The 25,165-nt window shown below is 40.3% G+C and overlaps 1 protein-coding gene and 1 pseudogene across 2 annotated transcripts in view; both read left to right on the top strand.

The window, feature by feature from the left end:
* GPBP1L1 (GC-rich promoter binding protein 1 like 1) overlaps positions 1-25,165 on the top strand; it is a 59,675-nt gene that overhangs the window by 23,839 nt on the left and 10,671 nt on the right. For both annotated transcript variants that reach the window (XM_054489973.1, XM_054489965.2), the window contains exons 2-7: positions 2,127-3,179; positions 4,221-4,335; positions 8,065-8,194; positions 8,555-8,841; positions 20,909-20,981; positions 23,003-23,196. In XM_054489973.1, coding sequence (XP_054345948.1) covers positions 4,276-4,335; positions 8,065-8,194; positions 8,555-8,841; positions 20,909-20,981; positions 23,003-23,196 — 744 coding nt within the window. In that variant the 5' untranslated portion in view covers positions 2,127-3,179; positions 4,221-4,275. The remainder of the gene's footprint in view (positions 1-2,126; positions 3,180-4,220; positions 4,336-8,064; positions 8,195-8,554; positions 8,842-20,908; positions 20,982-23,002; positions 23,197-25,165) is intronic.
* Positions 8,848-20,901, top strand: LOC129037847 (small ribosomal subunit protein uS8-like; annotated as a pseudogene).

A 25,165-nucleotide genomic window follows, 5' to 3' on the forward strand; every position in this document is an offset into this window, starting at 1 on the left:
AAAGTACCTAGTGGTGATTGAAAAGAGGGAATTGTTTATGTTGAAAATTGAGGCATTTTCCTTTGTGTCCAACAGTTTAATACCCTAATAGATTATTTATCTCTCTATCTTGAACTTCAGGTTCTCTGTGATTTAAACTAGAATTCGTAAGATAAAAAGTATGCACCAGACAGTTAATTATATCTTTTCCATAAGGATGCTTGACTTGATTATTTTTCCAGAATAACTTCACTACAGGGACAGTTTCATGTATCTGTTACTGAGAGTTACAGGTATAGGCTTATATAAAAACAATTTTGGGGTTTTTTGCTTTTTTTTTTTTTTTTTTTTGAGACAGAGTCTGGCTCTGTCACCCAGGCTGGAGTGCAGTGGTGGGATCTCGGCTCACTGCAACCTCCATCTCCCGGGTTCAAGTGATTCTCTTGCCTCAGCCTCCTGAGTAGCTGGAACTATGGGCGTGCACCACCATGCCTGGCTAATTTTCGCATTTTTAGTAGTGACGGGGTTTCACCATGTTGGCCAGGCTGGTCTTGAACTCCTGACCTCCATTAATCCACCCGTCTCGGCCTCCCAAAGTGCTGGGATTATAGGCGTGAGCCACGCACCCGGCCTAATATTCTTCTAAGTGTTAGAAGTTTATAAAAAGAGCAATAAGTGAATAGTCATCTTGTACCCATCACTCAACTTGAGAAATAATGCGTTACAGATACAGTTGAAACTCTTTGGGACCTCTTTTTTATTGCCCTTCATTTCCCCAGAGATACTTACTATCCTGAATTTGATATTTCTTATTCCTATGAACTTATTCCCATGAACAATAGTGCAAGGCTGCTGAATTGGATATATGAGAAATATCTTCCAAACTAAAATTTACCAGTATAGACCAGAATAAAAAAAAAATATTTCTACAGCCGGGCACAGTGGCTCACACCTGTAATCTCAGCACTTTGAGAGGCCAAAGCAGGAGGATTGCTCGAACCTAGGAGTTCAAGACCAGCCTGGCCAACACAGTGAGACCCTGTGTCTACAAAAAAAAACGTTTTTTAATTAGATGAGCATGATGGTGCACATCTGTAGTCCCATGGTTTTTGTTACTTGGGAAGCTGAGGTCTCTGAGAGGATTGCTTAAGCCTGGGAGTTCAAGGATGCAGTGAGCTACGATCAAGTCACTGCACTCCAGCCTAGGCAATAGGGTGAGACCCTGTTTCTAATTTGTATCCCCTGAAAGAATGTTGAGAAATTACTGAAGAAATTTTTGTTTCACTCAATGCCTAACAAGTTAGATTATAAAAGTTTTAAATCTCTGAATTGAGAGCCAGGTATCTAAAAATATATACCATATAAATATATAAAAAATACTGTGACAGATATCTTAAGGATCCTAGCTGTGGCTAGTACTAAACAAATAGGTAGTTGGTGATATACCAGCAAGCTATATGGTTCTTTGACCACTCATGGCAACCTGTCCCATTTATGAGAGAAAAATCTATATCTGAAAGACCCATTATTTTGCATTTCTGAATGCCTTAGATAGCTGATTGGAAAATTTGGCCTCTCAAAGTGTTGAGATTACATGTGCTTTTATATAAAAAAGCAAACTCCAGGCCAGGCACGGTGGCTCACTCATGTAATCCCAGCACTTTGGGATGCCAAGGCGGGCGGATCACAAAGTCGAGTTCGAGACCAGCCTGGACAACATAGTGAAACCCCGTCTCTACTAAAGATACAAAAAATTAGCCGGGCATGGTAATGCACACCTGTAATCCCAGCTACTCAGGAGGCTGAGACAGGAGAATCGCTTGAACCCGGGAGGTGGAGGTTGCAGTGAGCTGAGATGGCGACATTGCACTCCAGCTTAGGCAACAAGAGCGAAACTCCATCTCCAAAAAAAAAAAAGCAAGCTCTGTTTAGGTGACTTTTCTCAAATCCTTAAAAAAGATTTATATCCAAGTCATCTTGTTGGTATAGGTGGTGACATACATCCGTAGTATCTGAATTGGACTTAAGAGTTTTGACTCTCAGGACCTTGATTTCATTATTTAACTGTGTCTCATTTTAGCAGATACATGTATATATGATAGTGATTTTGCCTTCTGTGATTTTATGTTTTGTTTTTTCATTTACAGAGTGATAGATTCGTGTGGCCTTTCAAATGATTGTTAAGTGGTGGAAATGGATCCAAAATAATAAGTGACTTCTCTACCAAAGCATAGAAGATTCTTCATATCTCCTTCCAGTGGCTCAATTCAGATTTTGGGAAGGAGCAGAACAAGTGGAACACAGAAAACGGAAGAGAAGAAATCCTCATTTTGGAACTATATTTCTCCTTGACTGTTTCTTAATACCCATCCTACCCATCTTTCTAATGTTTTAACTTTGCTCTGAATTTATAAATAGTAAAGGCCAAAGACATAGAATATACATTTAGGAGCTTTATACCAAGAAATCTGCCTTGAAAGCTGCTGTTCGTGGAGGGAAAAGTGTAGCAAATTCCTGTCTGATATATTTTTATTTTTATTTTTATTTTTTTTTTAACAAAGACAAGATTTATGTCCCTAGATTTTGAAGGTTAAGGCAAATATAAATACATATCTGCACACTATTTTTTAGCAGTTGCGTGAGTAAGAATAATGAGATTTGTATTTTAAGGACTTTGTCATGTGGATGTTTTGGAGTTGACTGCTCAGATCTTTTATAGGGCTTTAATATTTTTGATCTATCACCTTGATGACATTATTTGTCCACACTTGAGCCCATCTGTCTTTCTAGCTATGACCTTGTTATGAACAGTATTTGCACTCGGTGCAAATATCCATGTCTTACCTAATTAAGCAACATCATAGTGCCATAACTCAAGGAAGTTGAATGAGGTGAACATAGATACAGCTCTTTCCCCTTCCCCCCTTTTTTAAATGTAACAAATACTTTTTATGTTCCCCTTCCCCCCCTTCCCCTTTTCCCTTTCCCCTTTTGGAAACGTGTCAGGAACCAAATAGTTTAAGATGAGCAGTTGAGGGGACTGAGAGAGTGATCCACACAGAACCTGGCTTCTTTGTGCTTCATCATAAGTCGTGCTGCCGGCCAGGTTACTTAAGCACCCTTTTAACAAGAAAACCTCGTGGGAGATCCAGCTGGCCAACTCGAGTTCAGAAACAGGACCACAGAGGTTACACTCTGGGGTAAATATTCTCCATATGTCTAACTTGGAAAGAAGACTCCATGTATATGCATCATGAAAAATACCTACTGCTTTCTGATGTATTTAATTTTGGAGAATATCAGTGGGGTGGTTTGAAGACACCAACAGATCTCAGGAAAACTGATGCTAGTTGGTATTTGAAGAAATTAATGTGAACTAAATAGAAAAGCTCTTGAGAGGTTGTATCGTCCTTCTCTAGGAAGATCTTTTTTTCCCCCCATCTTGAGGCAGGGTCTCACTCTGTCACCCAGGCTGGAGTGCGGTGGTGCAATCTCAGCTCACTGCAGCCTCAACCTTCCCAGCTTAGGTGATTCTCCCACCTTAGCCTCCAGAGTAGCTGGGACCACAGACGTGTGCCACCACACCTGGCTCCTTTATTATTATTTTTGTACAGATGAGGTTTTGCCGTGTTGCCCAGACTGGTCTCGAACTGCTGGGCTCAAGCTATCCACCTCAGCCTCCCAAGGTGCGGGGATTACAGGTGTGAGCCACCGTGCCCAGCCAAGAAGATCTTTTCTACTGCTTTTGCTAGAAGTTACCTGAGTACTTGAAGCAGATTAATCTCTTAAGTATCTGTGGTTTTAAATAGATGTTTAATTCTTCAAGTTCTTTGATGTAACAATCAAGAATTCATTAGCTTCCTTCATAAACCCTTCCAGATTGACTGGGCGCAGTGACTCACACCTGTAATCCCAACACTTTGCGACGCTGAAGCAAGATGATCTCTTGAGGCCAGGAGTTCAAGATCAGCCTGGGCAACATAGCAAGACCCTTCCTCTACAAAAAATAAAAATAAATCTTCCAGGCTCATGTTACAGTTTTCTTTTGTTTAGAACTTTTGTTTTAACAAAAATTGCTTTTATTTAGAACTTCTCTGAGTTATAAGGCTTGGTAAGTAATCTGTAGAGAGGCTCAGAGGGCAGGTCTTTCTGTAAAGAGGAATCTTAGAATAATTACAGATTCCTTTACACATTGGTGTCAGATTCTTGTAAACATGTGATTTGAATTGTTTTGTTTTCAGATCCTGGCCATGAGGTTGGATGCCTCACCTTGCTGAAAGGAGACACTGGACCTAAATGGCGCAGCATGATTTTGTTCCTGCTTGGCTAAATTTCTCAACACCACAGTCAGCTAAGGTACTGTTCTTCATTCCTGTAGTAACTTCTCAAATACGAGAGGGTTTGGGGGTGGTTTTGGTTGTTTTTTGGTTTCGTTTTGTTTTGAGACAGGGGGAGACCCTCTGTCACCCAGGATGAAGTGCAGTAGTGTGATCACAGCTCACTGCAGCTTCGGCCTCCTGGGCTCAGGCAATCCTCCTGACTCAGCTCCCAGAGTAGCTGGGCCTACAGGCTGTGTACCACCACGCCCTGCTAATTTTTGTTTTTGTTGTTGTTTTATAGAGATGGAATTTCACCGTGTTGCCCAGGCTGGTTTTCAACTCCTAAGCTCAAGTGATCTGCCTACCTGGACATCCCAAAGTGCTGGGATTACAGGAGTGAGCCACTGCACTGAGCCCAGTCTTGATGTTTTTTAATATATTCAGCCTCGTGTGAGGATTTCAAAAACATTTTCATAGACTTAATAGCTTTCTGTTAGAAGGATGTAAGTAATTAGGCAGTCCACATGAGTGTCTACGTTATTACTGCCAAGTGTCTCACTTTTTTATGTTTCTTTTTTTCTTTTTTTTAAGTATCTCACTTTTTTCATTGTATCCTAAGGCTTTTCTCATTACATGACACAGTTAAGTCTTGTATTAGCTGCAGCACACTTTGGAGATTAAACATACTTGCTAACCTATTGTGGAGGTCAAAGGGGCAGAAGTAAAAGGGGAATGGCACTTGGGTAAACAGACCTTTGGAGTGAACACACATTTGTTTATGGCGATAGATGAAGAGGAGGAAAAGGTAGAGACTGTGATTGTTCAACTACTACATGGATCTCAGATTAAAACCTAGAAACTGTTTTAGAGGCATTAACCTACTTAATAGTTTCAGGGGAGATGTGTGTTGTATTAAGGGTAAACACAAATGGAATTACCAGTTTATATAGATTAAAGCAGACCTAGTCACAGTACACAAAAGAATCAGCCTGAGTTATTGATAAAACGTTTGGGAAGCTAGTAAACTTAAAAGTGCTTCCCATTTTGCCAACGATTAGAGGAAGAATGAAATTGGTAGGCATTCCCAAAAAAAAAAGGCCTACCTTTCCTGTTTTAAAATGTGGACTTTTGGGAAGGTGCTTCTGGTCTCATCTAGACCCATGATCTTTTGCTCTAAACGTCATTTTGTTTCAATTTTATTTTACTTATTTATTTTTGAGACAGGGTCTCTGTCACCCAGGCTGGAGTACAGTGGCATGGTCATAGTTCATTGCAGCCTTGAACTCCTGGGCTCAAGCAATCCTCTCGCCTTAGTCTCTAGAGTAGCTGGTACTACAGGCGAGCACCACCATGCCCAGCTAACTTTTTTGGGTTTTTTGTAGAGATAGGGTCTCACCATGTTGCCCAGGGTGGTCTAGAACTGGCCTCAAACGATCCTGTCACCTCAGCCTCCAAAAGTGCTGAGATTACAAAATAGGCGTGAGCCACTGTACCAGCCTAAACTTCATTTTGGGATTTTTGTTTGTTTTTTTTATTGAGATGGGGTCTTACTCTGTTGCCCAGGCTGGAGTGCAGTGGTGCGATCATGGCTTACTGCAGCCTTGACTTCCCTGGCTCAGGCGATCCTCCTACCTCATCCTCACAGGTAGCTGGGATTACAGGCGCACAGTACCACTCCCAGCTAATTTTTTGTAGTTTTCTGTAGAAGACGGGGTTTTGCCATGTTACCTGGCTGGTCTTGAAATCCTGAGCTCAAGCGATGTACCTGCCTCAGTCTCCCAAAGTGTTGGGATTACAGCATTGAACCACCACACCCGGCTCTAAACTTTATTTCAAATTGTCTTAACAAAATTTGCAGGATCTCATAATTGGCCTAATCTGACCCAAGGCTTGGAGCTAGTGAGCTACATGAAAAGTACATAGATCGATCAGAGAAGAATAATTGTTTTAGCACAGTGAACTTAAGTAAAAAGAATTAGAAGACATTCTTTCATTTTCAAAACTATAATAAGCAAAGCCCTGTGGTTTTGGCATAACGATAGACATAAAAGGAATAGAATAGAATAGAGAGTTCAAAAATAGGCCTGTAGGGGCTGGGCTCAGTGGCTCATGCCTGTAATCCCAGCACTTTGAGAGGCTGAGGCAGAAGGATTGCTTGAAAGCCAGGAGTTTGAGACCAGCTTGGGCAGCAAAGTGACACCTTGTCTCTACAAGAAAAATTAAAAATTAAAAAAAAAAAAAACCAGGCAGGTGTGGTGGTGAATACCTGTCATCCCAGCTACTTGGGAGGCTAAGGCAGGAGGATTGCTTGAGCCAAGGAGTTTGAGGCTACGGTGAGCTATGATTGGGCTACTGTACTCCAGCCTGGGTGACTGAGTGAGACCCTGGCTCTAAAAATAAAAAAAATAAAAAAAAAAAAGCTTATGTATGTATTTTGTTGATTTTTGACTAAAGTACAAAGGTAATTCAATGAGGAAGTGATAGTGTTGTGTTTTTGAGCTAGAAGAACTATCTTCTATCTGTATGGGGGCAGGGTAAAGAACCTCAGCCTTTGCTTCATACACAAAATAATTAGCTTGAAATGGAACATAAGTTAAAAAGCTAAAACCATAAAACTTTTAAGAGAAAACAGGAGAAAATCTTTTTACCCACTTGAATGGGTAAAATATTGGCAAGGATGTTGATAGTAAGAAAAATAAATGTAAACATGCCCCGACTTACGGTTTTCCTTGTCAGACATACCCATATTTTCATGGCTTTGTGGACTTTGGTCTCTATCATTTAAGAATGTCATAGAAAAAATTCTTTGAAATAGGAAGGGATATTAGAGTTCATCTATAATAATGTTTCTCAAACTGCTTCCTTTCAGTTTTGTTACCTCAAAGACTTATTTTTTCTCTCTGACCTCTTTCATTATTTGTAAATGAGTAAAATGGGTATGATGCCAAAAGTTTAGTATTGTTACAGGTATTATATCTGGAAATAAATGTTTTATAAAACGTAAAAACTCTAGTAGCTGGGTGCTGTGGCTTATACCTGTAATCCCAGAGCTTTGAGAGACCAAGGCAGGAGGATTGCTTGAGGCCAGGAGTGAGAGATCAGCCTGGGCAACATAGTGAGACCCCCATCTCTACAAAAAATTTAAAAACTTAGCCAGACTTAGTGGCATGGGCCAGTAGTTCTAGCTACTCCATAGGCCAAGGCAGGAGGATCCTTTAAGCTCAAGGATAAGCAGCTGCAGTGAGCTTTGATTGTGCCACTGCACTCCAGCCTGGGCGACCGTGAGACTTCATCTCTTTTTTTTTTTTTTTTTTTTTTTTAAAAAAGCTCTGTAATTACTGCTGACCTCCCAGGATGATATTTCAACCCTTATTCCAGAAATACTAAAACTTTAGAATTATTTTTGAGGCAATCATCTGATTTTCCTCTCCTGCAAGATAAATATTTTTAAGTGTAAAGTTTTGGAGCTTACATTTATGAATATTTGCAAGGTTTTTTCCCCTCCCTCTCCTTTCATGCAAACAATTGAAGTGGCTAGCTTTTCTCCTCTTCTGGAATAAAGGAAGTGAATTAGCAATTGAATATGTAACCTAGGACTTCTCTAAATTAGGCACCTGTGGGTACCCTTAGGGTCCATATGCTTACAATATGAGTTTCTATCACCATTATTACTTGTTTTTTGAAGGCCTGATGCAAAGCCTATTAAGATATTGAAAGGGACTAATAGCTATTTATCCCTTTGCCTCTCCATACTTCATCATCTTAGTCACCTACTGCCACCTTCGAAAAACACGGAGAGCACCTACCCAGAGGAGAAGGTAGATTTGGAGTAAGCCGCCGTCGACATAATTCCTCTGATGGTTTTTTTAACAATGGTCCCCTACGAACTGCAGGAGGTGAGCCATGTACAACTTTCATGACTATATTTAAGCTACTCATTTAGGATAAGCCCAGGCTGTGGGTATATGTCTGTAATCTTGAAATAGGATCTTTTCTGAACATAGTTTTCATTTAGATTCTCTAGTAGCCATTACGCAACTACATTGGCTTTCTAGGTCTAACTATGATTACGATTCTCATGAATCATCTGTTCAGTTGAACTGATTTCAGAAATTACCTCACAAAGAAAAGATATATTTTTTGATTTTTTTTGTGTGGACTTTTTATTAACAAGGTCCCCTGAAGGCCTTTGGCCAATACCATAAACCAAATCAGGAAGCAAACAATCTAATTAGTCCTTTTCTTTACTATTCTAGATTCTTGGCACCAGCCCTCCCTGTTCCGCCATGATTCTGTGGACTCTGGTGTCTCTAAGGGAGCATATGCTGGAATCACAGGGAACCCATCTGGTTGGCATAGCTCTTCCCGAGGTCATGATGGCATGAGCCAACGTAGCGGAGGTGGCACAGGGAACCATCGCCACTGGAATGGCAGCTTCCACTCCCGGAAAGGGTGTGCTTTTCAGGAAAAGCCACCTATGGAGATTAGGGAAGAAAAGAAAGAAGACAAGGTGGAAAAGTTGCAGTTTGAAGAGGAGGACTTTGTAAGTATGAATCTTTAGATGTGTGGTTAGAAGCCAACAAATAATGTCTGAAATATGAGACCCTGTTAGTAATGAGAACATTTCAGAAATTACAGAAAAAGGAATTTGTAAGTTGAGGTTTTTATTGTTTTTAGAGGAAAGAAGTTAAGTTGATAATGTTTGAAAATGGTGACCAAAACTCCTATGTAACTTGTAGAAAATTTTTCATCTTTGTGTCTTTGGAATTTAGAAAAATATTTAATTTCTCTTAAGTCTTATAAAGTTTACTCAAATATGATTATGTTAAAATGTACCTTGCATGTTAAATTGTCTTTTTTTCCAACTGTGATAAAACATTTTTTCTCTTGATTTTGTTCTCTGTCATATAAGATTACTGTGACATGAACATGTAATTGGGAGTATTTCAGCTGTTGCCTATACTTTCAGTAACACTTGATGTTATTGTGTGTTAAATTACATGCCTTTTGGCCTCTTAAATCAAAGGTAGCATTTTCAGAGTACCTTTAAAATTTTTAAAATATATTTTATTTAAGAAAAGATTATCAGGCTGGGCTCGGTGGCTCATGCCTGTAATCTGAGCACTTTGGGAAGCCAAGGCGGGTGGATCACCTGAGGGCAGGGGTTCAAGATCAGCCTGACCAACATGGTGAAACCCTATCTCTACTAAAAACACAAAAATTAGCTGGGCTTGGTGGTGAGTGCCTGTAATTCCAGCTACTTGGGAGGCTGAGGCAGGAGAATCACGTGAACCCAGGAGGCAGAGGTTGCAGTGGGCTGAGATTGCACCATTACACTCCAGTCTGGGCAGTAGAGCGAGACTCCATCTCAAAAAAAAGAAAAGATTATCATTTTAACAAATCAGTGTCTTTAAGTTGGCCAGGCATAGTGGCTCATGCCTGTAATCCCAGCACTTTCAGAGACCAAGCCAGGAGAATTGCTTGATGCCAGGAGTTTGAGACCAGCCTGGGCAGCACAGCAAGACCCTTGTCTCTATAAAAAAAAATTTTTTAAATTAGCTGGGCATGATGGCATATGTCTGCAGTCCCAGCCGCTAGGGAGACTGAGGCAGGAGGATTACTTGAGCCCAGGAGTTTGAGGCTGCAGTGAGCTATGCTTGCACCACTGCATTCATGCCACCACGCCCAGCTAATTTTTTTGTTTCTTATAGAGACTAGCTATCACTATGTTGCCCAGGCCAGTCTCAAATGCCTGACCTCAAGTGATCTTCCCACCTCGGCCTCCCAAAGTGCTAGGATTACAGACAGCCACCACACCCAGCCTCTAGCTGTTTTTAAGTAGCACATCGATCAGTCACTTCTATTATAGCCATTTCATTATAGCCATTTCATCAATTAATAGAGTCACCTAAAGAGGAGTGAAATTTAGGCATTAGCTCCTCTACCCTCAAGTCTAGGAAGTGACCTGGGGTCCTTGCTTTAAATTATATATTAATGTGAATTCCTATTCCCAGGTGACTGTTCTTCAAAACTTTATCCTCAGGAAGGTCTATACTGCCCTTACATATTGAATATTTGTCCAGAATGTTCTAGATAACAAATAATCCAGAAATTACTATAATTTCAAATGTAATCTTTATTATTTATACAACAAACTTGTATTACAAGCAAATCCAAGAAAGACCAGTTTTAATTATTTGAAAATATAATGTATGTTGCTCATTACACTTAAGGAACTTGATGAAATTCATATCAAACTAGCAATGAAAGCATTAGCAACGGAGCTGGTGGACATGGGTGGCGTGTACCTATAGCCCCAGCTACTTGGGAGGCAGAGGTGGAAGGAAGACTCCATCTCTTAAAAAAAAAAAAATGCAACAATTACAGTATATTCTTATTAAAAAACAACTTTCCTTTAATACTTTTATTCTATGATTAAATAAACCCATAATGATTTTAACATAATTTGTATCTGAAATGAAATAGAGTATATCTAATATTATAACCATAGCCAACTGTGCATATAGAAGACGAATTTATTTGAATCCCCAATAGTTTTGATTTCTTATGTACTTCAATAAGAAAAAGAGAAGATTGTAACAGACAAGAAATAGTGTGGAGTAAAGTAGAAATAATTGTACCTTTTAAACTGGGTAGTATGCTACTGATTAGCATAGTTTGATTAGAAACTTCATTGTCAGTCCTGTGACATTCCCAGTGGGAATGATACAAACATTCTATTTTATCAATTTGTGCCTTTTTTTACCTTCATATGAATAATTCATACTGTAATTCTCTTATTTATGTAAAATTGTTTGAAGTTTACATGTGTTGAATCATGGGGCTCTAGCTTAGCGGTTCTTGACTAGGGACAAGTTTACCCACTGGGGGATATTTGGCATTATATGGAGACATCTTTGTTGTCACAACTGGGGTTAGTGTTAATATCATCTAATATGTAGAGATCAGGGATGTTGCTAAACACTTAAAACGCACTGAACAACCCCATAACAGAATTAACCAGGCTAAAATGTCAGTAGTGTCATGGCTGACAAACCTTGCTCTAGGTCTTTTTTACTACTGTATAGCAAATATTATATTGTGTGAATGTACTCGATTTATTTATCCATTTTTCTGTTAATGGAAATTCAGTTTGTAAAAGACCTTGTTTTGGAGACTAAACTTAAAGGATTGGAACTGAGGTATTGTAATTAGAGAAGGAAGAGTCAAAAATAAGATTTCTTCTCCTCCCGCCACCCAAGATGCCGAAAGGAAAGAAGGGCAAGGGGAAAAAGTTGGCTCTGGCCCCTGCAGTTGTCAAGAAGCAGAGCAGGAGGCCAAGAAAGTGGTGAATCCCCTGTTTAAGAAAAGGCCTAAGAATTTTGGCATTGGACAGGACACCCAGCCCAAAAGAGACCTCACCTGCTTTGTGAAAAGGCCCCGCTGTATCAGGTTGCAGCGGCAGAGAGCCATCCTCTATATGCAGCTGAAAGTGCCTCCTGCGATTAACCAGTTCATCCAGGCCCTGCGCTGCCAAACAGCTACTCAGCTACTTAAGCTGGCCCACAAGTACAGATCAGAGACAAAGCAAGAGAAAGAAGCAGAGGCTGTTGGCCCAGGCTGAGAAGAAAGCTGCCAGCAAAGGGGATGTCCCCAGTAAGAGACCACCTGTCTTTCAAGCAGGAGTCAGCACTGTCACCACCTTGGTGGAGAACATGAAGACTCAGCTAGTGGTGATTGCATATGACATGGATCCAGTCAAGCTGGTTGTCTTCCTACCTGCCCTGTGTCGTAAAATGGGGGTCCCTTACTGCATTATCAAGGGGAAGGCAAGAGTGGGATGTCTAGTCCACAGAAAGACCTGCACCACTGGTTGCCTTCACACAGGTTAACTTGGAAGACAGGAGCTTTGGCTAAGCTAGTGGAAGCCATCAGGATCAATTACAATGACAGATACGATGAGATCTGCCATCACTGGGGAGGCAGTGTCCTGGGTCCCAAGTCTGTGACTCGCATTGCCAAGCTCAAAAAGGCAAAGGCTAAAGAACTTGCCACCAATTGGGTTAAATGTACACTGTTGAGCTTTCTGTATATAAAAAAGAAGGTAATGCAAATTTTCCTAAAGATTTCTATCCAAAGTGACTTGATGAGTAATATGTAATTAACTTGAAGAGAGAAAGCAGAAGGAGCAGAATTGGTTGGAGGAGAAAACAAATTCTTGATGCCAAAGAGATGGGTTAGGTCTAGAGAAGTGCACGTGAAAATAGAGAGAATAGTTTAGGTTTGTGGATAAATAAAATCGCCCAAGGAGAGTAATACATTGGAAAGAAGGGAGGTGTAGAGCAGAACCTGTGGAGTAGCATTAAGGGAGACTGAGAAGTGGTTAGCTGAAGAAGGAACAAGTATACCAAGAAAAAGTAGGTAGATAAAAATCACAAATTGAAGATGTTTTGGGACCTGATTGTTTGCAGTAGATTTTCTATATTATTTTTTTCTATACCATACGTATGTATAATTAGAAAATTATTTTAAAATTGTATTGGTTTCATGTAATTAACAGTCCTATATTGTTAACCTGGGCAAGTTAAATAGTCCTAATTGTCCCTGAGTTGTTAGAGAATGTTTGTGAACCACTCAGCACAGACCTTGACAGATAGGTTTTTGTTTGTTTTTTGCTTTTTTGAAGTACATGATATAGACAGGAACACAGATTTTTAAATGGTAGCTGTTACTAAGTATGGGAGAGAGCTTTGACTCTGGCAGTTTGGGATGGCCTTTCAAAAGTGACAAGTGTGGTTGTAAGGGTTAGAGAGTAAGTTGGTGATGAATGATACACTACTCTTTGGAGAATAAAGAGCCAGGTGTGAGGGTAGAGTTTTCTAGGATTAGGAGAGTTGGATGTGTTTGAAACCTGAGGAGTAAGAAATTGGTGGAGAGAAGGGACTCTGAGAGGATGCCAGCAGTATTGGCTACAGCTTTTTTGTCTTCCCCAATTCTCCAGTAGAAGCAGAGCTCCCTTTAATATTGGGAGCAATATTAAGATGTTTACTCTTATCACTTGTATCTATCATTGTATTGGAGGTCCTAACAAGTACAATAAGGCAAGAAAAAGAAATGTATACAGTTTAATAAGAGGAAATAAAACTTTGTGTTTGCAGGTGAAATGAAAATCCTAAGGACTCTGTAGAAAAACTATATATGAAATTCCAGAACAGCCAAATAATCTATGATGGGAAAGAAAATCAGAATGGTTTTATGGTTGCCTGTGCACAGTGGGGATTAACTGGGAAAGGGCATGAAGGGAACTCTCTGGTTGATGGAAGTGTTAATAATCTTCATAGAAGTTGGGGAGGTATTAGCATTTTAAAAACTCAGAATTGAGTATATTTTATATGTGTACATTTTACTGTATGAAAATTTTAGTATTAAAAAATATTAAAATTATCAGTAGTGAAACATAGATTTAAACCTCCTGATATGATGGCACTGAGAAATATGCACCATCACCTCTATAACATTCCTTCCAGAAATGCATAGCCTGGATCTAATCATAGGAGACATCAGACAAGCCCAAATTGAGGATTCTGCAAAAGAATTGCAAAATAACTGGCCTGTAGTCTTCAAAAATGTTAAGGCCATGAAAAAAAAAAAAAAAAAAAGCTCCAGATTAAAGAACTAGAGATATGACAACTAAAAGCAACATGTAAACCTAGATTAAATAACTACTGGGTGAGGCAAAACCATTTTGCAAAAATTTTCTTTTGCTAAAACATCAGTGGGACAATTTGAATAAGTGTTGTAGATTAGATAATAGTATGTATAAGTGCTAATAATTACTCTGATTATGTAAAAGATATCCTTTTAAGGAAATACATATTTAAGGGTAAGTGGCACCGAGTCCTGCAACTTGCAAATGGTTCAGGAGAAAGAGAATGGGGAAGCAAATGTGAAATATTAATACAGGTTGAGCATCTGCAGTCTAAAACTTTTTGAGTGTGGATGTCACGCCACAAGTAGAAAATTCCATACCTGATCTCATGCAACAGGTCGCAGTGAAAACTTTGTTTCATGCACAAAATTATTTGAGACAGAGATTCACTCCTGTGTCTCAGGCTGGAGTGCAATGGCGCGATCTTGGCTCACTGCAACCTGCGCCTCCCGGGTTCAAGCCATTCTCCTGCCTCAGCCTCCCAAGTAGCTGGGATTACAGGCATGCACACCCCTATGCCCAGCTAATTTTTGTATTTTTAGTAGAGGCGGGGTTTCGCCATGTTGGTCAGGCTGGTCTCGAACTCCTGACCTCAAGTGATCCACCTGCCTCAGCCTCCCAAAGTGCTGCAATTACAGGCGTGAGCCACCGTGCTCGGCCCTGAAATTATTTTAAAGTAAAGTTAGAAATAAGACAAAGCAAGTAGAGTTGAGGAACCAAAAAATCTACAGATGCCATCTACGTCAAAGCAAAATGATATTTCCCCACAAACCCATAAAGGGATAGGGACAAACCACCAAAATCTATATAAGAGGCTTGGTTAATATTAGCATTTGTCCAGGGGGAACTGAAGGGAAGCAGCAGAGCACCTGACAGCATAAAGAATGCTAGCAGAGCCAACTGTTTTTCTGGAAAGCTTGTAGGGCATATTTGAGAAGAGCAGCAGTTAATCGGGAGTGGTTTTCTGTAATGGAATAACGGGTAAATACAGGGGCTCTGGGATAAGGTATGAAGGATCTGACTGGACCAGTCAAGAGTTCAAATCACACAGTAGTTTGAATAGAGAAAGTTAATACAAGGAATTATTATTAACTATAGCAAGATTGGAGTAACGAAGCATTGACTAGTACAAAGGAAAAAGATATTTAAAGAAAATAGAAATAGCACATAGGCACAGTTCAGTGGCTCATGCCTGTGATTGCAGCACTTTGGGAGGTCGAGGCAGGATGATCGCTTGAGTCCAGGAGTTTGAGACCAGAGCTGGGCAACGTGGTGAAACTTTCATCTCTACAAAAAATTTAAAAAGTAGCTGGATATGGTGGGTACCTGGTAGTCCCAGCTACTCAGGGGGCTGAGGTGGGAGGATTGCTTGAGTCTGGCAGGTCGTAGCTGCAGTGAGCCCAGATGGCACCACTTCACTTCACCCTGGGTGACAGAGTGAGACCCTGTCTCAAAAAAAAAAAAAAGAAAAAAAAAAACATACAGACATACATGCATACATACAAGGAGCAGCCACTACCCTTAGGGCTAAGATAGAGTGTCCAACAATGAGTCCCCCATTTCCCTACCACGACCCCAGGGCTGAGATTCATACCTGGTTAGAAAGGGCTCAGTTGTGGCTCACTGAATTGCAGAGTGATTGCTGATGTCCTTCTCTAGGGAAGCGTACTGAAAGGCTTTTCATGAGAGGTGTCACTCTGCTACAAAACTACTCAGATGGGGTGCTGAGGGAAGCTGCTGGTCTCTGAGATCACTTGTATGTCAGAATCTGGCTTTGAGGAACTGGGTGCTGTGGGAGCCCGCTGAAAAACACACGGGAACAGGAAGTAAAAATCTCTCCATTGTTCTCCACTGGCAGAAGTTAACATGCCAGCTGTCAAAGGAAAAATTTTAAAGTGTCCAGGCACATTTTTGCTCAACAGGCAGAAGGGATGACTTTGTAACTAAGAAGCAGTAACCAGCACAGGGTTCTATCGTTGTTCATACTAACTAGCCACTATACCCTTCCAGAACAAAGCCCCTCACTGAGGACAAACTGTTGGAAATATAATCCAGATTGAGTTGCAGAGAGACAAGTCAGTAGAGATGAAAGGAAAGGTGCAGATAAAAGCGGTAGGGAGAGGATAACCAGGACATTAAAGAAAGTAAACCCGGGAGGCAGAGGTTGCAGTGCGCCAAGATAGCGCCATTGCACTCTGGCCTGGGCAACGAGTATGAACCTCGGTCTCAGAAGAAAAAAAAAAAAAAAACCCTAAGAAGTTGATTTAAAAAAAAAATCATCTGGGAAAACTCAAAATAAGGGGCTAGAACTCTTGAAAAGAAGTAATAATAAAATATTTCAGAAAAATAAAGACTAAACAAGAAAGAATAAAGAGAATAAATAACTAATATTTTTCAAGAATTAGAAGACAGGGAAGGAAAATTTTTTAAATGAAGGAGAAATACATAGATAAGAAATTAAAACTGGAAAAAAAAAAGTTTGACAGAAAGATCTAACACAGATATATAATAGGATCTTCCCACCCCCGCCCCCAGAAAGAAAACCAAAATAAAGGAATAGCTTAAATACTGACAAGTGGCCGGGCGCGGTGGCTCACACCTGTAATCCCAGCAGTTTGGGAGGCTGAGGCGGGCAGATCACGAGGTCAGGAGATCGAGACCATCCTAACATGTTGAAACCCTGTCTCTACTAAAAATACAAAAAATTAGCCAGGCATGGTGGCGGGCGCCTGTAGTCCTAGCTACTCGGGAGGCTGTGAGGCAGGAGAATGGCATGAACCCGGGAGGTGGAGCTTGCAATGAGCTGAGATCGCGCCACTGCACTCCAGCCTGGGGACAGAGTGAGACTCTGTCTCAAAAAAAAAATACTGAAAAGTATAATTCAAGAACATTTTTCTGAAATACATTTAGATTTGAATCTAGAAATTCAAAGGACACCCAGGATGACTAAGACATACTCTTACAAAATACTAGACTTGAACAAAAAAAGAAAGATATCCTTTGGCCATTCAGGCATAAAGACTGAGTTGTTAAGAGAAAGAAAACCAGATAGACTGACAGCAAAGCTTTTTAACAAGTAAATGGAGTAACAATTACAATAAAGAAAATGTGAGCCAAAGATTTTGTGCTTTGTCAAGCTAATGTTCAGTTATAAAGATCACAGACAAACAGCAATGTGTAAGTACTTGGAATATTGCTCTTTCCGCCATTGTTTAGCGCTGCCACGATGGTGCGTGTGAACGTCCTACCTGATGCTCTCAAGAGTATCACCAATGCTGAAAAGAGAGGCAAACGCCGGGTTCTTATTAGGCCGTGCTCCAAAGTCATTGTCCAACTTCTAGCTGTGATGATGAAGCATCGTTACATTGGCAAATTTGAAATCATTGATGATTACAGAGCTGGGAAAATTGTGAACCTCACAGGCAGGCTAAACAAGTGTAGAGCCCCAGCTTTGATTTGCAACTCAAAGATCTAGAAAAATGGCAGAACAATCTGCTTCTGTCCCACCCATTTGACTTCGTCATATTGACAGCCTTAGCTGGTATCATGGACCATGAGGAAGCAAGATGAAAACACACAGGAGGGAAAATCCTTGGATTTTGTTTCTAGGGATGCAATACATATTTACAAATAAAATGCCTCAAAAAAAAAAAAAAAAAAACTTTGGAATATCGTTCCCAAGACTTTTCCTGAGAACTACTGAAGAACAAGCTTCTGACAGACTAACCAGAAAGATAACAAAAGGAATGGTGGTAAATATTAAATGTATGGTTAATTGTAGAGCTAAGACAAAATGAGGGTTAAAAGAGAGTTAGCATGTGATAGTTATATGATCTCACAATCTGGATATAGTATAACTTTTTTAAAGTGGAAAGATGGGGAGAACATGTCCAAAAAAAACAAAACATTTTGGTAACTGGTGAAATACTGACCTTGCCATTCTGAAACTTGTGCATAATACGGGATAAAGCAATTAAACATGATATTCTATCCTTTGTATGCTTGAGAATCAGGATTCTTGTAGAAGGAAATAAAAACATAAAATAGATGTTCCGTAAAATCCACAAGGGTACTCAGTTTGAATTGGGAATATCAGTAATAAGTTATGAGGTGTTTTAGCTTTGGAGTGAAAAATACATACTTCTAGGTGGTTCTGTCCACTGAAAAGACATAAAAACAATGAACAACCCCATAGCAATGAGTGGCTCTACTGCCTGGATTGTGATCTTGAAATAGTTTATCCAGACAGTATACTTAAAAGAAGAGCTTGGAATATTTTTTCAAACTAGATAACAAAGAAGTAATCAAAGAACTACTAGGGTTGTAGCAAAAGGATTTAGAAGCCAAATTGAAGAGGGTTCCACAGGCCAAGCATGGGACAGTTTTATGCATCAATTAATGATAATAACGGCAAGGGTTGAATCACATCAAATTGGATTTAAATCTGTGAATTCACAATGATACCTGCCTCACCTTTGGAACAAGCATGTATCATATTTTTTCTATATTAACTGTACTGTTGAATCGCCAAATAGGGGAAGTTCCTATTTATGGAAATATACTACTTTATAAAGAATTGTAAAATTAGATCATTGTTTTTGCATCTTGTATTGAGTTGACAGTTTTAGGCTATGAGCATCAGTGTCTGCCAACATCACTAAAAGAAGCACAACCACATGTTATTTGTGTGTGTCTCCTAATGGAAGAATACAAAACCACTAAGGATTCTGTAACCTCTAGAACCAACTACCAATTTATAAAAAGAGGCTTAAGATTTTCTAAAAACTAGTAGATTAAAAGTTGAGATTGTTTTTGGAAAGAAAACTATAGTGTCAAGGGAGACACAATTGGATAGTAAAAAAAAAAAAAATGCAGTGATCACCATAAGTATGAGTATTTTCGGGGTTTTTTTCTTATGAGATTTGTAATGTCTTTCTGGTTTGTCTGGTAATGTTATGTTACTTAAACCATGTAGTGTTTAAAAGAACTTTTACCCATTAACTTATTCATTTGTTTTATATTTTTCCTGTTTATATTTTACAAGTTTTAAAACTATGTTTTTGAAACAGTAGAAAGAGATCAAAGATACTGTATAAATAGGAGCATTGTCTCTGAGAACCCTGGGTACAACATGCCTATTAAAATGAAACAAGGAAACAACCACAGCTTTTATGGCTTGGTACTCCTGCCTCTACTGCTCCATCTAGAGGAACGTATTTACCTGTCCTTCAAAATCTGTCACTGATTTGTCCACTTATATAGAGAGTTGGTAGTTTCATTTGCATTGTGCTTGTTCTCCTATTGTAGTGGTTCTCACCTTGATTGCTTGGAAAATACATACCTGCTAGAGGCCCTGCCCCTGGAGATTCTGATTCTGAAGCTCTGTAGTGGAGCCTGGGTGTCTTTTTGTTGTTTGTATAATGTTCACAGGCAATTGTGCTGAAAAGCCATTTTCCTGCTGGGCACAGTGGCTCATGCCTGTAATCCCAGCACTTTGGGAGGCCGAGGTGAGTGGATCACTTGAGGTCAGTTCGAGACCAGCCTGGCCAGCATGGTGAAACCCTGTCTCTACTAAAAATACAAAAATTAGCCGGGTGTGGTGGTGCGCACCTGTAATCCCAGTTAGGAAGCTGAGGCAGGAGAATTGCTTGAACCTGGAAAGTGGAGGTTGCAGTGAGCCAAGATTGTGCCACTGTACTCCAGCCTGGGCAACAGAGTGACACTCTGTCTCAAAAAAAAAAAAAAGCCATTTTCCTACCCTGTTACCAGATTGTAAAGTTTGGGCTAGGACAGCAGTGTCATATGATTAGTTATAAAGTCTAGTCTGTTGCTCTTAACTCTTCCCTGCCCTTTTCCTTATCTCATTCTCTACTTCTGTTGCCTTTATTACCCTCCCGGACTATGGAATTGATCTCCTAATGGTCTCTTAGTTGATGTTTAAATACATCAGATCCATCCTTCAAGCTGCTACTAGAGTGACAGTTGTAAATTGATAATTAGATAGTGTTAACTGCATGAAAGATGGATCCTCATTACCTGTGGAATAAAACTTAATCTCCCCTAAGAAATCCTCCACAAGCTGGCTCTTGCCTACTTTGCCAGATACCTCTTTCCCCACAGAAGGGTCCCCTCCTTCCCTAGCAGTACTCATGCTGAACTATTTGCAGACCTGAATATTCTGTTCTTTTTAATGCTTTCTGTTCCTGGAATTACCAATTTTCCAGCTTTAGAATTCATCTTTAAGGATTCTTAAATCACCTGTAGCAAAACCTTTTCTGATAGCACTTCTCTTTCAAGCAGAATTGATGTTTCTTCCTGAGTACTCCTTCTTCCCTAATATGAATTTTTTTCATCGTCCTTGTAACCTTTAATTGTACTTAACTTGTCTACAAGTTTTTATAGCAAAACTGTGACCCGTGTGAAAATATGGGCTCTTTATTGTATTTCTAGCGCAGTCCTTGGCATATGGTCTGCCCCTGCCCTACACCCGTCTTAGAAATGCAGTGAATACTCTACATTTCAGTGACCACATTGTCCTTTAATCTGAGGAAAATGATCCACATTCTTGTTCATCTGTCTTTCAGTGCCTCCTTATTTGGCATACATATCCTATAGGAAAGTGGGAATTTGCACATTTAGTCTGTTTATTTAAAATAAATGAAATCCCTTATATCAAAGGAAATGAAACTCAGGAGAACCTAATACTAACATAATACCTATTGATTTTGTGTTTTGACATTTTCTGTTTGTTACAATTCTGAATACAGTGTCAAATTAGTAAGTATTGCTAATATGTAAAATACGTAATTATTTGATAGGTTTCCATGGTGATGGCTACTTTGTGAAAAGTGCCAAAATGATCAACTTTCTGTATCAACCATTCATATCCCTTTTTTCCTAGCCTTCCTTGAATCCAGAAGCTGGCAAACAGCATCAGCCATGCAGACCTATTGGGACACCTTCTGGAGTATGGGGTAGGTAGATTTTGCCATTTTAAAGGCACAACTTTAAAATTTTTTCTGAGCAGGGAGGGGAGCAAAGATTCCTTATCTCTTTTTATCTCTTGTTTCTCATCTCATGCGTTTGCCCATGGTAACTAACATCTGACTGTAGCGGGTTATTCTGCCCCCCCCCCCCACCCCGAAACACCACTGAAATGTTACCATGGTAGTGGAGTCAAAATACAGACAACTGAGAGCTTATAGAACCCTGAATTTGGAAGCAGTTGTTTTGGTGGTGGTGTTTGTTTGCCTGTTTGTTTGAGACAGTCTCATTCTGTTGCCCAGGCTGTAGTGCAGTGGCGCAGTCTCAGCTCACTGCAGCCTCCACCTCCCTATCTGGGACTACACCATGCCTGGATAATGTTTGTATTTTTAGTCCAGACAGGGTTTTACCTTGTTGGTCAGGCTTGTCTTGAATTCCTGGCCTCAAGTGATCCATCTGCCTTGGCCTCCCAAAGTGCTGGGATTACAGGCATGAGCCACCGTAGCCAACATGGAAGCAGATTTTAAGTAGAAAAAGTTCATGAAAAGTAACTTCATTAACATTGCTAATTCACTTACTTTTTTTTTTTTTTTTTTTTGAGTTGGAGTCTCACTGTTGCCAGGCTGGATGGAGTGCGGTGGCGCGATCTCAGCTCACTGCAACCTCAGCCTCCCGGATTCAAGCAATTCTCCTGCCTCAGCCTCCTAAGTAGCTGGGATTACAGGTGCATGCCACCACGCCCAGCTAATTTTTGTTATTTAGTAGAGATGGGGTTTCACCATGTTGGCCGCGATGGTCTCGATCTCTTGACCTCATCATCCGCCTGCCTCGGCCTCTCAAAGTGCTGGGATTACAGGCGTGAGCCACCGCGCCCAGCCCATAACAATATATTCTTAAACATTCATATATATGTATGTTTAAATATTCGTGTGAGTGTATGTATATGTGTGTGTGTATATATATGTTTGTGGTTTTTTGTTTTGTTTTTTTGTTTTTTTGAGACAGAATCTCACTCTGTCGCCCAGGCTAGAGTGCAGTGGTGTGATAGGAATCTGTATTTCAAACCAAACCTAATCTGTGGCATTGGGATCTTTGGCATTTACAAATTGGACTCTCCTGGTTTTTTCATTAGACACGTTGATAGCCATGAACATGGGAAGTCTTTAACATATCTAAATGATGGGTTTAGAATCCAGTATTGTAGGATTAAGATTGATCGATGTACCTTCTCCTCTTTGCTAATGGTGTATACTTTTGCTCCAGTTTGCCTCCAGTTTGCCTCATCAGAGGGTTTCATGGCAGACTCCAATCCCTGATTACCTCATCTCTCTCTCTTCTCATGCTGACAGGAGCTGCCACTCTTAGGTGTTTTTTTGTTTTGTTTTGTTTTTGTTTTTTGAGTTAGGGTCTGACTCCGTCATCCATGCTGGAGTGCAGTGGCACAATCATGGCTCGCTGCAGCCTCGACCTCCTGGGCTCAAGTGATTCTCCCACCTCAGCCTCCTGAGTAGCTGGGACCACAGGTGTGCGACACCATGCCTGGCTAATGTTTGTATTTTTTGTAAAGATAGGGATTTGCCACAGGGTTTGCCAGCCCAGGCTGGTCTTGAACCCCTGGACTCAAGTGATCTGCCCACCTCAGCACTTCCAAGTGCTGGGATTACAGGCATGAGCCACAGTGTCTGGCCCCTGGATTTATTCTTGTTTGGTTCGTGCTTGACTGATCACACTGTCCATCAGACATATTGTGCCCCTGAAGGACTGCTAACATCTTTGGACTTTCTGGCTGATTTATAAATTTAGTATCCAGTTCCTCATATGCTGCATTTTTTGGTACAGTTCCTGAGTAGTCTCACTTTTGAGACTATCTATTAAGTGCATACCAGGGAATGTTTAATCCCTCTGTCTCAACTGTCAGCTGTTTTGTTGACTAAGGCCTTTGTATAAACTATGCTTCATGTTACACAACAGGTTTGACATTCTGTTGTCTCTCCACTATTGTACTTCACAGAAAACCCACCTAGTGCCAAGCAACCCTCCAAGATGCTAGTTATCAAAAAAGTTTCCAAAGAGGATCCTGCTGCTGCCTTCTCTGCTGCATTCACCTCACCAGGATCTCACCATGCAAATGGGAACAAATTGTCATCCGTGGTTCCAAGTGTCTATAAGAACCTGGTTCCTAAGCCTGTACCACCTCCTTCCAAGGTATGATTTAGAATCAGGGCAAGAACCTTATACAAGAGCGGTTTGGGAATAAATCAGGAAAAAATTAATAAATTTGTTTTTTCTTGCCAAATCAGTCACCAGATATTCATTCAGTACCTGTTATATGTATACAGCTTTCTTTGCTTTTTTTTTTCTTTTTCTTTTGAGACAAGGTCTCACTCTGTCACTCAGGCTGGAGTGCAGTGGCACATTCATGGCTCAGTGTGACCTCAGCCTCCCAAGTAGCTGGAACTACAGGGGCATGCCATTATGCCTGGCTATTTTTTTTATTTATTTTATTTTTTGTTTTGTTTTGTTTTGTTTTTGAGATGGAGTCTTGCTCTGTCACCCAGGTTGGAGTGCAGTGGCACGATCTCAGCTCACTGCAAGCTCCACCTCCTGGGTTCATGCTATTCTTCCTCAGCCTCCCGAGTAGCTGGGACTACAGGCACCCGCCACCACACCCGGCTCATTTTTTTTTTGTATTTTTAGTAGAGACGGGGTTTCACCGTGTTAGCCAGGATGGTCTCAATCTCCTGACCTCATGATCCGCCCGCCCCAGCCTCCCAAAGTGCTGGGATTACAGGCGTGAGCCACTGCGCCTGGCCATGCCCAGCTATTTTTTTTTTTTAATTATTTTTTGTAGAGACAGAATCTCATTTTGTTGCCCAGGCTGGTCTCTGTCTCCTGGCCTCAAGGAATCCTCCTGCCTCAGCCTCCCAGAGTGCTGAGATTATGGGCGTGAGCCACCACACCTGGCCCCTGTGGTTTTCTGTAATAGCAACAACATCCTAATCACTTAGCTTGACTGCCTTGGCTACTTCTCTTCTCTTCCTCCTTAGTCATTCTCCTCAGCCAAGGAATTACAAAGTCCCTGTTATTCTCTCTATGCTGTCCTTGTTGAGGACTTTGTCATCTCACATTTACTATTCTAGTATACCTTTCTACTTTCTCATGTCTCTATGTCCTACAGAACTGCCAGAATGATCATTCCAAAACAGTTGAATATATCACATTCCTTCCTGAATTCCTTCAGTGGCTCCAAACAGTGTATGGCAGGGATTGGTAATTTCTTTCTATGAAGGGCCAGATAATAAATATTTTAGGCTTTGCTTGATATATATGATTTTTGTTACACGTTGCCTTTTTTTTTTTTTTCAGCTCTTTAAAAATGTAAAAATAAGTAAGAGCTCATGAATCACACAGAAATGCCTTGGGCAAGATTTGGCCCATGGGTCATAGTTTGCTAGTCGTACAGTCAGTGTGCAGACTAAGCAGAGGCCTGTGAAGTTTCTCATAGCCAAACTCTAATCCATCTTTTGCATCTTATTGCCCCTTTTTTCTCTTACCCAGGAAGAAATTATTCTTCTGGCGTATGCCATCCTCTCTGTGAATAATTTTCTTTCTTTTCTTTCATCTATTTATTTAAAATAGTGATTGGGGTCTCACTATATTGCCCAGGCTGGTCTCAAACTTCTGAGCTCAAGCCATCCTCCCGCCTTGACCTCACAAAGTGCTAGGATTACAGACGTGAGCCACCGTGCCCTGCCTCTGAATAAATTCACTGGGAATTATTATTCTAGTGATAATGATTGGAGTTTTCAAGGTAGATTAGATAAACAAGAGAAGAGGATGGAAGAAGAGAAGAGGATAGAAGAAGAGGAGTAAAGAATGGGATAGTACTGAGAAACTGTAGTTCAGAAAAAAAATGGTAAACTATCACAGAAATACAAGTGGGTGAGTTTGCAATAGCAACAGGGGTAACAAGTTGAGGAAAATAACTGAAAAAAAGCCTTAGTGATTATTTTAGGAGACTTTTGAGTTGATGTTTTTAGGGAATAAAGTAGGGCTGAAACAGTATTTCAAGGGCTTTTGGAAATATGTGGAGGTAGTGGCACCTTTTAACCTTGACAGTAAAAGGAACTGGATAGAATATAGGTGGTGGAAAAGATAAGTGAATGGATGAGGA

This window comes from Pongo pygmaeus, chromosome 1 (assembly GCF_028885625.2).
Source record: "Pongo pygmaeus isolate AG05252 chromosome 1, NHGRI_mPonPyg2-v2.0_pri, whole genome shotgun sequence".
Classification (NCBI taxonomy): Eukaryota; Metazoa; Chordata; class Mammalia; order Primates; family Hominidae; genus Pongo; species Pongo pygmaeus.